The sequence below is a fragment of the Hemicordylus capensis genome, chromosome 5 (genome assembly GCF_027244095.1).
Source record: "Hemicordylus capensis ecotype Gifberg chromosome 5, rHemCap1.1.pri, whole genome shotgun sequence".
Taxonomy (NCBI): domain Eukaryota; kingdom Metazoa; phylum Chordata; class Lepidosauria; order Squamata; family Cordylidae; genus Hemicordylus; species Hemicordylus capensis.
In genome coordinates, this window is record NC_069661.1 from 36,010,547 (window position 1) to 36,025,839 (window position 15,293).

General features: G+C 41.7%; 1 protein-coding gene across 4 annotated transcripts in view; it reads right to left on the minus strand.

The window, feature by feature from the left end:
* Window positions 1–15,293, minus strand: part of PAPSS1 (3'-phosphoadenosine 5'-phosphosulfate synthase 1) — an 88,352-nt gene that overhangs the window by 46,661 nt on the left and 26,398 nt on the right. For all 4 annotated transcript variants that reach the window (XR_008308808.1, XR_008308809.1, XM_053257102.1 and 1 more), the window contains exons 6-7: window positions 5,352–5,465; window positions 2,473–2,584 (exon numbers count right to left, since the gene is read on the minus strand). Coding sequence is in view for 2 of the 4 variants with exons in the window: in XM_053257102.1 (XP_053113077.1) it covers window positions 2,473–2,584; window positions 5,352–5,465 (226 nt within the window). In the remaining 2 variants the exon portion in view is untranslated. The remainder of the gene's footprint in view (window positions 1–2,472; window positions 2,585–5,351; window positions 5,466–15,293) is intronic.

A 15,293-nucleotide genomic window follows, 5' to 3' on the forward strand; every position in this document is an offset into this window, starting at 1 on the left:
AGAGAGTCTCTCCTCCATGTCCCAACAACATCTGATGTGCATTTGGATGGAATATGGGAGTCTCCTCTATGGAATTGCCTCCCTGGAGAGACATGTCTCACCCCTTCTCTGGTGGCCTTCCACCAAAGTTTTTCTAGCTCCATCAGCATTTTAGCACATCATTGCTTGCTTGTTTTTTCCTTATTCCAATGGAGTTTTACCTAGTGATTTTTTCCCCACAGGTATTTTTAGGATTTAACAATGCCTAAAGAGACAGCAAATATAAAACACCATCAGAACAAGGGGGAAAACACAGAACTTAGGCCAGTGATATGTTCTTTTTTAAATTGTGTATTGTTTATGTATTAAGTGCCCTGGGCATTATATCAAATAGAAAGTCAGGATACAAATACTTAAAACAAATAAGACAACGCGTGTTGCACCATTTATCATTCTCTCTTCCAAGCCAACAGCAGTTCTGCAATCCAAACAGTGGCGGCATTCGGCTGCCCCTGCAAGGCCTTTGGGTCCTCTGGATCAGTTAAACATCAGTTCACAACTGCATTCAGAAGGGCCATATGGGGAAGTCTACTGACTCATCAAGCATTCAAGGCTCCAGCAGTTCCAAAACTGGAGTACGACGTAACTGTGATGTTATGCAGGCACTGCCTTGGAAGAAGCAACATGGAATTCAAGCGAAGAAGTATAACCGATAAAGTTTTGGGAAGAGCACTGATCTAGTCATGCTCAAGATTGGAAGCTACGACAGGACACAAAGCTGCTGTAGAAGAGCTGAAGCACCACTTGAAGCCTTTAGAGCAGTGGGAACTACTCTCATGGCTCTTTTGCCGCCTTCTCTTAAAGCAAAACAAAGGGGGATAAACCCAACCATGACAAAAACGAACGTATATGAAAATAATATAGCAAACCAACAATGGAGATATTAATAATATATTAATATTATTATGATCATTGTACATGTTATAATTTATGTTCTATTTTGAATTGTTATATTTGGTTTAATTATCTATTGTTTATCAGTGTTAGAATTTTGAGATTTCCTTACTAGTGGTTTATTGTTTATTAATACATATCTCCATTGTTGATTTGCTATATTATTTTCATATACGTTCGCTTTAGTCACGGTTGGGTTTATCCCCCTTTGTTTTGCTTGGTTGTATTTCCGTGATCGCTCTTGCTTTTGTTTTGGCCTTCTCTTAAAGGCCAGGAAAGGCATCTGTAGCTTAGTGCTGCAGTTCTGTTAGGGACACTACTGGTTACTCTGCTACTTGCCTAGGGCAACTGCTACTTATCTAGGCAAATGACAAACAGGACAGAGGAGTGGGGTGAAGCAGAAACTTTTCTTTAGTCACAGCATGCAACCATTTTTTAGCTGCCCCAAACCCACTGGTTGGTTTGGGGCAGCTTTGAGGGTCATCATCCAATCTGACCCTTGATCTTTTGTTGTATGAATGCAAATATCTGTATTTTGTAATTGTAATTTTATTTATGGTCATTAGACCGAACAGAGAATAAAAAAACTATCAAGCATACAAACAGAGAGTTTACAATTAGGATAATGTACCATTATACCTCTTAAAAGCAATATAACTAAACTTAGCTACAGAAATAGAAGGCATCTTTATCTGAGAGCAGATGTTTAACAAGATTTCCATCAGATTGATTTGCCAGTTTACATATTAATGGAGCAATAAGACATTCCCTAGGGTATAAATGGAATTTACAGTGAAGAAGGATATGAGCAACAGTTTCTGTATCTCCTGAACCACAACTACAGTGTCGTTCTTCTAAGGGCACACCCTGAAACCTCCCAGCTAAAAGTGCAGATGGAAAGGAATTAGCCCTTACTCTCATAAATATCTGTCAACACTTAGAAAAAGTGATAGTTGGCAGATATTTTGCAGGCGAAAGGTCCATCTTAGTTCTTATTACTCTATAAAACTCTGGAAGTACAGCCAGTTCTCTTGGATCTCAATATCAACAAGGCGTTGTCTCACTACTCTTTTCGCGTTCGCTAGACCTAGTTCCAGCAGTTGAGCTGGATCTAAACCTAGAAAGGTGAGCTTATTACTTACTGTAACACACCACAGTGACTGGGGACTAGCTGAGAGAAACTCAGGAGTTAAACCAACTGGTCACAGATGTATTTTCAACCAAAAATAAATAATTAAAAGCCAAGCCCAAGATTCGATTTTTTAACAAATCAGCTTCCATCCTTAGAATCACATGTACTGTGCTTTTCAGAGTGCCAAATAAGTTCCTCAAGAACCCTGATTGGTTTCTTTCCAGAATGTTAAACCTTGAATATGGACCTAATTGAATATTGTACAATAATTGAGGAATGACCTTTGCAGAATAGAGCTTTAAAGCAGCTGGAATGAATATCCGTATTTTGATTTCCAAGGGAATAAAAGCCTCCCTACCTGTCCAACAGAAATGAGTTCCACTCTATTTAAATTTAAAGGGGCATACCATCCAGTAGACAGTCAAAATGAAGGCACTGCAAGTATTCCCTCTCTCTCATAAAGCCATTGAGTGGCGTTGCCCAGCCCTCTGCCAAAACTTGCACCCACTGCATATCCACCTGAAAACAAAAGTGTGCAACATTAGATCAATTGCAAACATCGGTAACAGGATCCAAAATAAGACGTATGACTATCTTCCCAAAGTGCAGCTTTAGCACAATGCTGGATCTGTTAAAACCTTTGACAGCGTCTAATCATGAAATGTGAGTGACATGCTGGTCACAGAGCTCAACAATACCACTATCAACTGGTGCTAGAAATTCCTAAGGAGTGCCTTGGACAGCAGCAAGCCACTATTGTGGGACTCTCCCCTTGAAGGCTCATCATGTCAGTGCAAGGAAAGAGGATGCGAGATTGGGGAATGTCATGTTCCCCAAGCCAGCTTCATGAGCTGCTTTCACCCCGCCTTGCTCTTGCTATATTGTGATTGTAAAAGACAATTAGCAGGGGTCAAGAAATGTTGGCTCCGTTCACCAGCCAGACCTGTCAGATCACACCTTGAGCTATCTCAAGATACATGCTTGCTGTTGGGAAGAAGCTACATCAGCCTGCTACACTGTACTAACAATGTCTTTGAAAATGAATTTATATACAGTCACTCACATAAACACATGCACAAATGTACAAACATCTAGACACTCATACAATGATGTCTGAATAAGGTTTCTGTCTGCAACAGCCATTCAGAGGAGAGGGAGGGAGGGACTGAGTGAGTTAGTACATGTGTACACATATGAGAGAGAGAGAGAGGGGGAGAGAGAGGGAGAGGGAGGTGTGTGTGTGTGTGTTTGCAAGCTCTCCACGTATGTCACAAATCCTTCTGCCTGGTTTCCCCACCCCTGCGCTTCTTGAGACAAACTAGTGCTTTTGCATTTACTATTTTTCACTGAATGTCTTGCTGGCTACTCCTCCCAGTACGTTTATATTCCAATAAACAGCCAGGCTCCTGCTTGTTAATGTGTAGGTCTCACTAGGCCTTATTATCAGTGGTGGTGGGGAATACACAGAGGAGAGAAGGGCGGGGGGGGGATGCTTCTCTCTCACCACCAGGAAAGGAATTTGCTGCTGCAATTGTTAAACGGTCTCCCCCGACTGTTTTGTTGTTGGGTGTTTTTTTGCCAACTTCTCTCCTTATCACACTGCAAATGGTTAAGCTGGGGGAGGAGGGATGGTGCTCAGACTCATAGACCTCAGCAACCAGCGGGGGTGGGGGGGGTGAGGATCGGGAGGGTGATCCTGCTTAGAAGTCACAGAAGTGGATGCATAAAACTTTAAAATGCAACCTCCAGCAGCAGCAGGAGGCTGTCTAGCTGGGGGATGGCCGGTGGTGCGCGCACACCCAACTCAGACCTGAGGGAAGCGAGGGCTGGGCTCATCGCTGGTGAGTGTGGAAGGGAGACCTGCAGGATTGCACCCCTGACCCTCCCTCCTCTCAAGCTCATAATAAGCAGCAGAGACAGGGTCTGTGCCCCGGACCTTCTGCCTCCCTTCCACACTCATCTCACGGCCTGCTGCAGGTTCTCCCTCTCCGCTTTGCTGAACATCCTCCGCTGCCCCATTCTCCTCCAGCCCGCTCTCCTCTGCCCTCCACTGCCTCATTCTCCTCAGTTTCCAACGCTCTCAAGTGGCAGTGCGACAACTCGGAAGTTTTCTCAGCAGCAGCAACTACAAGGCGGCACGCTGAAGCAATGGCAGTGTATGCTTTGCTGGGTTGCTGCTGATCCACCCCCACCAGCAACATGTGAGATGGGTTCCACCGGGCACAAGGATAAGGGCTTGGCCTCATTTTGCACTCCTCAAGGACAAGCAGACGAGTGCATTTCCTGAGCTCTGAGCATGCAGCTCATATGACTATTTCTGCGGATAAACTAAAATCTGCCACAAAACACTTGCAGTTTATTTTCCAGGGACAGTCCAACTCCAGCACATGATCAACTTTTGCATTCAGTTCAGACTCAGACTATTAGGCTCAGTTTCTTCTCCCACACTGTATGTTGCTCATCTGTTTGGCATTTAGAAATCAGTGAAAATGTATCCTGGGATCTTTAGCTTGCAATGTGATTTCAAAAGGGGTATGAAAGGAATCTGGCAAATTATAACCAAAGGCTTTATTTTAGCAAACTAACAGACAGTTTATAAAAGACAAACACATTCAACAAGGCAATAGGAGGACAGTGCGTTTTCAGAGTTATTTGTTACTAAGAAAAAGGCCAGAAATCTTCTCAGTGTGGAACTGCTATGGAAATTGTGCAATTTCAAATCCATGTATGCATTCATAAGATAAGAAAGCCTACATTTGTTTTAATATTTATTTTTCTAAGTAAACCACTTTTTTTCAAGAATTTCTCTTGAAAAGCAGTATGTTAATATTTGCAATTGTACATTTATCAGATGCTTACAGGATCTAAGCCTTGCTATTCAGAGATAGACAAAGAAAGAGAGACTTAAGTAACCAGTCAAGGAGACCTACGGTCATATTCACAACTGCAGAGAGGGGAAAAATAAGTCAAGTCAAATGGAGGCTATCCCTCAAACAGCATAAATCTGTAAGACAGCAGGAATTAAAAACTAGCTGAGATATAAAACAATTCTTAGAGAGTGTTCTAAACTTGAGTCACAGAAACAGACCCGACTCTGCTGCTACCTCAGGTTGTAAATAGCTACTCTTACTGATCACCTTAGACAAGTAAAGACATTTTCCAGGCAGACAGAGATGCTTTTGCACACTTGATGATATGTAGGCTTCTTTTCTTACAGACCTTCAATGAACCACAGATAACTGTACGTGAACAGCCTTTTGTGGACTTATCTGCAACTCAGTATTACCTTATTTATTTCCAAGGCCGGTAATGTCTCTGCATCTGTTTTGGCCAATTTAAGTTTGTTTTCAGGCACGTACAGTTCTTTAACTTCGTAAGAGGCATCCACCGGTACAATGTCCTATGGAAACAGCAAAAGTTGTAAAACTTAATACTGATTTTCACATTTTGTAATGGCTATAGTGTGGCTGGGCCGAGGGTTCTCTTTTAGAATTAATTTTTCCACCCCCACAATTGAAGTAAGATTCGGCTCATACTTGTGCAAGTAACTTTGCTATTTGGATTATCAGCAGAAACATTTTCACCAGCTTAGAGCTGAAAGTCACAAGAATAAGCAGCGGTGAATCTGAGGATTCTGGAGAAATTCATTTTGAATGACAGAACCAATCCAGTTAATTAATTCTTTGTTCCCCAACAGACACAATTGATTGAAGTAACTTTTTAAATCAAGTAACAGCACACTTAATAATGTCCCACTTTCTCTAAAATACAGCTCAGAAGAGCCATTTCCTGAATAAAAAGGGGTGGGGTGGGGTAGGACAGCTCTAAATGAGGGCAAATTACATGCAGAGGAAAAAGCGGGTTAAGATGTCTATGGAAGCACCTTGAAATCAGAGGGCTAAATGGAAAACCTCCAGAAGATAGTCTACCCTTACAATAAGTAGTAGATTTTCTCTTAATATGGGTCCCCACAAGTAAAAAGGAAGGAGAGGGATAAACTCGGAAAGTTATGAAAACAAGAGGTTGCCAAGTGACACCCCTCCCAGTACCCATCAATCTAATACAGAGAAGTGCCCCACGGTGTTGGGGGGGGGGGGGAGTCCACTAATTAGGTTTTGTAAATATTCCCTCTTAGAATGGGCTTTGGACATTCTACTGAAGTGGAAGAAAAATGAGTAACTCGTATTTCCCTTACTGCAGCTGCTGCATGGAGTGGGGACGAAAAGATGCATATATCTTAACAGTGGAGATATGCATCTCTCTACTGTCACCAACCCAGAAATGGCAGCAACGGAAATGCAAGCTATTTGTGCTTCCTTCATCTCCCCTTGACCTCATCTTCTAAATCCTGTGGCTTACATACCATGCAGCCAACCGTGCAGCCATGAGGGATGTGATTTCGCTGGCTCTGCAATGCTCACCATTGCATAAACGTTCCTACCGATGGCACTTGGGGGGGGGGGGAGATTCCATGCATCCTAAGGGCTGCATGCAACCAACTTCCATTAGGAATTAGGGCAGTTGATTGCAGTGCTTAGGATGTACGGAGCTTCCTTCCATCATAAGTAGCAGCATCCATGCAACGGTGAGCACTGTTGAGCTCACATGGGAGCTATGAATGGCTACTAGTCTGGTGGCTATAGGCCACCACCAGCCTCAGAGGCCTCTAAATACCAGTTGCAAGGGAGCAACAGCAGGAGAGAGGGCATGCCCTCACTTCTTGTCTGTGGGCTTCTCAGAGGCATCTGTTGGGCCACTCTGTGAAATAAGATGCTGGACTAGATAGGCCTTGGGCCTGATCCAGCAGGGCTGTTCCTATGGAGCCAGCAAGATCGCACCTCTCTTGGGTGTGGGACTGGCTGCATGATAAGTAAGCCTATATTATCTTCAGATTGACTTTGTTACAGCTTGGTGACCTAAGTTCATCACAGTCAAGATCCAACAGCATGGCATAAGACAGCATCATTGCACTGCCGGCTTGGGAAGAACTGTTTTAGAGAAAAACAGTCTAACACAGCATAGAAAACTACTCAGACAACCAGAACAACATTTGAGTGGGAAAAGAACGTGATGGAGACACCACAAAGTTAATTTCTCGCCAGTGACGCGTCCAAAGATTATTAGTAACTAAAAACAGTTAGAATTTTGGTGACTAAAGCAGGCTGTTTTTTAAAATATTATTTAAAGAACATGGAGCTCTTCTGGAAAGAAAGAAAGAAAAAAATGTCAATCAGTCTTTGATTTTGAAAATGGAAAAATACACTGCAGACATTCTTAAAATAAGCCAGTCATTCGCAAACCATAAGACAAACTCTAGGTCTGTTCCCAAGTTCTTCCATTCCTTGCAAGCATTATGCAGCTGGGAACATCTTCTTCAATAGGCTAGAAATCTGTCAAGAGTCATAGAAATTAGATGCGCCGAGAATGCTCCATCTAAATGCAATTAGTCCAGTTTGTTTAAACAGCTTAATAGGATTCCACTGTTACATCGTGCAGAAATTAGTAGGGGAAAGAAGTAAACAGTCACATGAAAATAATGGGTTGTCAATTCTGTGTCTGATTATCTAGAGAGTATCCATAAGCACACAGAAAACCCAAATATTCTGCGACTCAGGCAATGGGGATTTTAGCCTATCATATCTGAGGTTTTTACATTTGGTGTTCTGAACTTGCCCAATCAGGTGAAAATTTTTCCACAGAGAATTTCCCTTTATTTTTCTGTGGGGGGGAAATTCCCATTTCTAAAATTTTGACTTGGCTACTTGAAAAAAAAATTATGTGCTATAGTGAGAAGGGATTAATATGGTGAAGGTTTATTTTTTTAACTTATAAATATGGATGAATAAGTCAAACATGCCAAATCAGATCACAATCTATTTAGTAACAAATTCAGAAAAAGAAAGATTTTAATTACATTTTGTACTAAGAGATTTCACTTGAATGAAGTCAATTTTAAATAGAGAAAATAGTCCGGTTAAGAATTACAAACATATGTGAATAGTTTATTGTTCTTTAGAATAATATTGCTACTGTTTTTATATTTTAAAATATATAATAATTAGGAGATGACTGGGCAAATAATATTTAAATATGTGGTGTTCTAGGTTTCAAGAAGACAAAACCACACCTGCTCATGAGTTTTTGTAACCAGACTCCTAGGAATAATTGTTTTCTTTATATATACGTTACTAAGGGTGTTTTGTTTGTTTTTAAATTTTCTATGCCTGTCTTGAAAATACAAGCAAGGGCAGAGGGTCAAGTCATTTTATGGCACGAAAGTGTTTTAGTAGGTTCTTAAAACAGTCTGCTTTTACAAATTATGAAGCATTTTTCTCTACTTCCGTTTTGTCTTCAACCAAATTTGCTCCACACATGAGAATCAGCTATATGACTATTAAAGTCTGCCATCTCAACTACCCAAACACATATGACATAATTCACAAAAACAACAATACAGGTAATGTACAATCCATGTACATACCAACATTTAGCCATCACCCCAAGATGCAAACATGAGTGACATCTCAACAGTACTTTAAAACTGGGCTGGGAAGTTTTATGCATCCAACTCATGCAGAGTCTAAGATTTATTTCATAACATTAAACTGTGATTTCATGAAAAGGATAAACATTTAAATAATTTATAGCATTACTAAATCTAGCATTCCTGGTACATATAAAGACAGCTTTTAAAACATCACTTTAGATTAAAAACAGAGGCAAGAACCACCTTAGGTCTTCAAGCCATATGACGCTCAGTTTTTAAAAAGCTATGCTAGAAGGCCATCTAGCGACCACTTGAAGGTGGTGCTTTCATTCTAAGATTTCGTAAAGTTACTTGGAAAAAGATACACATCTTTGGTCATTCTGCATTGCAGTGCACTTGTCCAACATCCAAATACATCAGTGTATACATCAGGGCTGGACAACTTCAGTCCTCCAGCTGATATTGCAATACAACTCCCATCTTCCCTATTGGCTACTACTGGGGATGATGGAAGTTGTAGTCCAACACCAGCTGGAGGGTCAAAGTTGTGCAGCCCTGGCATATACAAACCAAAACCATATACCACTAAGGAACAACAAAAGTCTATTAATCCACATAGCTGCAATGCTTTCTATAATACCATTTAGCTGACTGAGCTGTTAAATCAATATTAATTCACTCAGCACTCAAAGCTAGGAGCAAAGTGCAGCACAGTTGTAGCACTAAAATGTATTGCACATATTAAAATTGAGTGCAGCATTGTCAACATCTCAGCGAGTGCTTATTCCTATAAGAACCTACTTGTGATCTCTGATCAGCTTTAAGCTCCATTTTATTCAGGGCCCAAATTGGCTTCCACAAGAAGCAGTGCCTTCTTCCTTGCTACGCTGGTGCTTTGGAACACCCTCCCATGTGCATTTGGCTCTGCTCCATCTAGAATTATATAAACAGGTTAAGACCTTTCTGTTTTGATGTGCTCTTTTTTTTATTGCTAGCGCTTACATTTTGTTTACTGCTGCTTCTCATTGCTTTTCTTAGTTTTGATTTTTAATCAGATTGTTTTTCAATATTGCATTGTTGATTTTACTGTATCTGCTTGGATTTTGGGGGGAATATAAAGTTTGCAAATGCCCTTTAATAGCTGTCTGTATCCTAACAGCATTGACAGTGTGTCTCTAGCAAGGACATTACATATAGAGAGGAAGACAGTACAGTGAATGCAGGGCCTGATTTATTCATCAGGAGAAGGAAAAACTGTTTCGCAGAATGATCAAACACCTCTTGAAATACTTGCAGTTGTACAAGTTGCAGCTTTTGTTTGTGAATTAAGATTCTCTTTACACATTAATATTACTTATAAAAGTACAGACTTCATCATTTGTTATAGCAAACAAATGGTTAAGTGCAAACTTATGTTTTGGAAATTTATATATTCTAGAACGGTAAAGTGTGCCGTTGAGTCAATGTTGACTCCTGGTGCCCACAGAGCCCTGTGCTCATCTTTGGTAGAATACAGGAGGGGTTTACCATTGCCTCCTCCTGAACAGTATGTGAGATGATGCCTTTCACCATCTTCCTATATCGCTGCTGCCTGATATAGTACCAACGGGGATTCGAACCGGCAACCTTCTGCTTGTTAGTCAAGCATTTCCTCGCTGCACCACTTAAGGTGACTTTCTACATGACCAAATATTACACTGGACAAGTTAAAAGTATTTTCAGAAAAATGACTTCTGACTGAGCATGTGTACCTTTTAAGAGTCAGTCAACTTTTCAAGATGGCAGCTATTAATCTCCATAGTGAAAACACGACTTAAGGCAGTAGCCTTCAATCTCTGAATCTGAGAAGACTCTTTAGAATGAACTGCCCATAATGTTTGCACTTTTCCTCTGAACTCTGATTTTAAGATTTATTTATTTATTTATTTTTAATGTTAAGACTTTTAGTAAGTTTCCTAGAACATTGTTTCAAACAGTTTTACATGAATGCACAAGCCTTTTTGGACAACTAGATACGTGAGGAATATTTAGGGAGTTACAATGGATGACACCAGGAGAACAATGCTGATTTGAAAAATTGCAAGTTCTAGGAAGTTACATCTTTGGTGTATCAGTTACAATGAGACAATATTTCACCCAAAACCAAGAGCGTGCATTACTCAATAAGGAATGTTATGAGAAACTGTGCCTAACCATTTATTTTGAGAAGTAAAACAAAGGAAAAAGCATGTTTATAACTCAACTGAGAACATTTGCTCCAGGGCATCTACAGGATTCACCATTTTCTTTCCCATGGATCTGAACTGTGATATCTGCTGCAGATTTCAGAACAAATCCATCTTTTCTCCCATTTCAATAAAGGGAACAGCATGAAACACACACCACCTGCAGACAGAATCAGCATGGTAGAGTGGATCAAGAGCTATAACCTATTTAAATAGTGATATAAAGCAGGGAGTTTTTTCGAATTGATTAATCATAGAGATCCACAAATATAGGCTAGTCAGTTGTCATTTGTGGCTCCCACCAATCCCCTCTCTTCCTTTAGATCCTTTTCTGGCACACAGGAAGAAGTGGGTCCTCTGTCATTTGCACTGGGATACGGAGATGGTCAAACACAGTGGGAGGCCTCTGCTATGGCTCAAAAGGGATTCCTGCTATTTCTTACGGTCTCTAAAACAGCTGTGGAAGTGAAACCTCGGGGCGGGGGTGAGATCTGTGTGATGCTGGGTGTCCTGCTCACCATAGGGCTGGGGGAAACTCAACACTGGAGAGCTGGCAGGTGGATTTGTAGATGCCCAATTAATGGGTTCCCAGATTATATGATGGCTGAGCTTAGAGGCAACACAAAACCATGGTTTGAGCTAACTACAGTTAAGACTGCACACCATGGTCCGAGTCTCCCACATGTGCAGCAGGCAAACCACAATTTGGAGCTGCTTTTCTACTTTTGCTTCACAACTGCACAGAATTCAGCTTCATAAGTTCGTTCTCATTTACATGAAGCAACAGCCTTTTGAGGCAGAGCAATGGGAGCAACTACTGTTTGTTAATGGTCTGTGAATCAGACCTAACAGTTAATCACAGTTAGCATAAGCCGAAGTTTGCAAAGCAGTTTGTAGGCAGGTTCAAATGCATAAGCAAATAGTTTTGTATTACACCTGAACCCAGCTGCTACCAAACAAAAGACAATGTTCCAAAAACAGTGGTGTCAACAAAACGCCAACTCAACAGCATTTGATCCTTTAAATTTAGGGTTGCCATATTCTGGCTTTCCAAATCTGGGTGCCTAATTTGCATATTATGTAAATTGGCTTTAAAATAGTTTTTGAACAGAATAGTGACTGCACATTTTGCTCCATAAATCCACTTCTACAAAGGCTAGAGCTCAGCTTTTAAAGAAACAATCAAAGCTGAAATCCAGGCGAATCAGGGCGGGCTAAGCAATCTGGGTGAGATGCTTAAAATCCAGGTGAAACCCAAATTCCAGGGGGCATGGTAACTCTATTTAAATTATGTTTGTCAATAAACATACTAAATGCATCAATAGTTTGATGCCGGCCTTGCCTACTTACAAAATTCACCTAACTCTGGAAAATTTCTTTGTGGAACTCTAGTAAGCACTAGGTCAAGAGAGCTTCCACAGTAGTAATGCTTATCTGTTAGATAAACCTTATTACAGCCTTTGACCAGTACAACTTGTTTGTTTTCCTTTCTCTTTCCTGCAGTTATCTGGTTTCTAGGTCACTCTCATTGGCTACTCAACTGATGTATTCACCTGGCTTCCATGAATCAACCAAATGAATTTAAGCTATGCATGTCTGAGTAGCAATGGAGGCACTCTCTGAGCCCAGCTCAAAAGCTTTGCCCTTTCCAAGATCAGAGTCAGACAAAGCGTCTAGCATAGCATCATACCTTACAAAGCTGGCAGTGCTTTACAAGCATGCTTTGCTGCATCAGAGACAAAACAAAGGGCAATAGCATACATTTCACCTTCATTCATTCATTCATTCAGAGCTTGACAAAAAAGATAAGCCACTTCCATGGCAGCAGCCCTCTTGCAAGGGGTTCCTCAGAAGAACTATTACAGAATTTCCTCTCTGTTAATCCTCCCTTTAAGTTTCCTCACCTTCCTGACCCATAACATGTATTTTATTCCATTTATATTATTATTTATTCACACAGTCAGATAGGTGTTATTGACTGGTTTGTTTTATCCAGACATTGCATCCTTCCATTGCATCCCGTCGCAGAATATAGGCTGTTCCCAGTCAAGTTGCTTTTTGTAATTGGCTGATGGTGATTTCTGTGGCCCCTATGGTGTTGAGGTGCTCTTCAAGGTCTTTTGCAACTGCACCCAGGGTGCCAATTACCACTGGGATTATTTTGGTCTTTTTCTGCCACAGCCTTTCAATTTCAATTTGTAGATCTTTGTATTTGGTGATTTTTTCTATTTCTTTTTCTTCTATTCTGCTATCCCCTGGTATTGCTATGTCAATTATTTTGACTTGTTTTTCTTTCTTCTCGACTACAGTGATATCTGGTGTATTGTGTGGCAGATGTTTGTCTGTTTGTAGTCGGAAGTCCCATAATATTCTTGCATCTTCATTTTCTTCAACTTTTTCAATTTTATGGTCCAAACAATTTTTGGCTATTATTAATTATTATTATTTAATTTCTATACCGCCCTTTCAAAAATGGCTCAGGGCAGTTTACACAGAGAAATAACAAACAAATGAGATATACTGGCCTTCCTAAAGTGGCTCAGGAAAGTTTACGTTAAAACACACATAAAACAATTAAAATAAAAAATTAAACCAGATTAAAACTCATTAAAATTAGAACTTGATATCATTAAAAGCCAGGCTAAAGAGAAGGACCTTTAAGGCTCTCCTGAAGGCCTCCAAGGAAGATAATCCTCTTATATCCATAGGGAATACGTGTAGAAGAATGAAGTAGTTCTTTTACAAGGTCTGCAACATTCACAGATAGCAGTCCACATTATGGAGTGGGGCTTTGGCTCAGTAGCAGAGCATCAGTTTTGCATTATATGAGGGGAAAAAAGAGTCCCAGACTCATCCCTTGCATCTCCAGGTAGGGCTAGAAAAAAAGACTCTTGCCTGAAACCTTGGTAAGCCACTGCTAGTAAGTACTGCAGATAATACTGTGCTAGATGGAGCAATGGTCTGACTCGGCATAAGGCAACTTCCTACATTCCTAAGGCTTCTACAGCTTGCCTTTTGGAAACCTCTACCGTATTTTTCGGACCATAAGACGCACTTTCCCCCCCCAAAAAGTGTGGGGGGGGATGAGGGTGCGTCTTATGGTCCGAATGCTGTCGCCCGCCCGCCTGGATTAGGGGCCGAATCGGCCCAAGCTACTGTCGCCGTGGCCGACCGCCCGCCCGCCCTCCCAGCTGCCCGAGTCCTCACCACCTTCAGGGACCCACAATTGGAGAAGGAGAGAGAAGCTCGCAAACAGAGCTCCTCTCTCTGCAAAGCCTCGGCCCAAACTGGCGCTTTGGGCGCAAAGGATGCCTGGGAGTTCCGAAGAGAGTCCGAACTCCCAGGCGTCCTTTGCGCCCAAAGCACCAGTTCGGGCCGAGGCTTTGCAGAGAGAGGAGCTCTGTTTGCGAGCTCCTCTCTCCTTCTCCAATTGCGGGTCCCTGAAGGTGGTGAGGACTCGGGCAGCTGGGACGGCGGGCAGCGGCGGCGGCAGTAGCTTGGGCCGATTCGGCCCCTAATCCGGGCAGGCGGGCGGGCAGTCGGTGGCAGCGGCCACGGCGGCAGTAGCTTGGGCCAATTCGGCCCCTAATCCGGACGGGCGGCGGCAGTATCTTGGGCCGATTTGGCCCCTAATCCAGGGGTGCGTCTTATGGTCCGAAAAATACGGTACTTTGGAACAGAACAACTTTCCCTACTGGGATACTCTTTATCATTCAAGTACTAGAATGCATGTACTTCTCCCCCAGTCTTAGAATCATCCAGATTTCAAAGATGGTAGCTGGTGCCATGACAGTAAAACCACTGTAAGTCATGGACAGTTTCACAAATTATCTAGGACTAGCTTATCCCGTGCAGAGCATCTGTGCTCTAGGGCTTTATTGCTCACTCACCCCGTCTCCCCACCACCCCTCAGTCAGTCGCCTCTCCTAAACCATTGAGCAATGTTGGAAGGCCGAGCCGGGGCCTCCTTTCTAGCCTGCACAGAGGTCCTTCAGTGCACTCTTACGGCCCGACTCAGCAGCGCTGGATGCTGTTGCTCAATGTCTCTTCTTTCTTTCTTTGCCTGCTCCTCAACCTCCCTCCCTCCTCGGCAGCAGCTGCCCTTCCGGCAACTCTGTGCAGGATTAGCCCACAGGTACGTCTTAGAGAATTCTGTATATAGATTATCTGAAGTAACTGCATTTAGCCCTTTAGAAGCTGAAGGCGCAAGATGACCATGGCAGCCTGACAATGAATTTTTCATAACACTAGCTATTAGAAGAGTCCACAGTTTCTTCTTTGTTGTCTATTCTCCTGTTAATTATGAATAATGAAACATCTGAAGTGTTGTAGTTAAACATTTTAACATGTGCTTGCTTTGAAATTGCTTAGCTCTGCACACGAGCTTAGACACTTAAATAAGACAGTCATCTAACTTTAACAACCTTAATGATCAGCATCTATATAAAACTGCATTGGAATAAAGCAATACTTTTGAAGAACAGAACATCCTTTCCTTGCTTTTCAGAAGATGTAT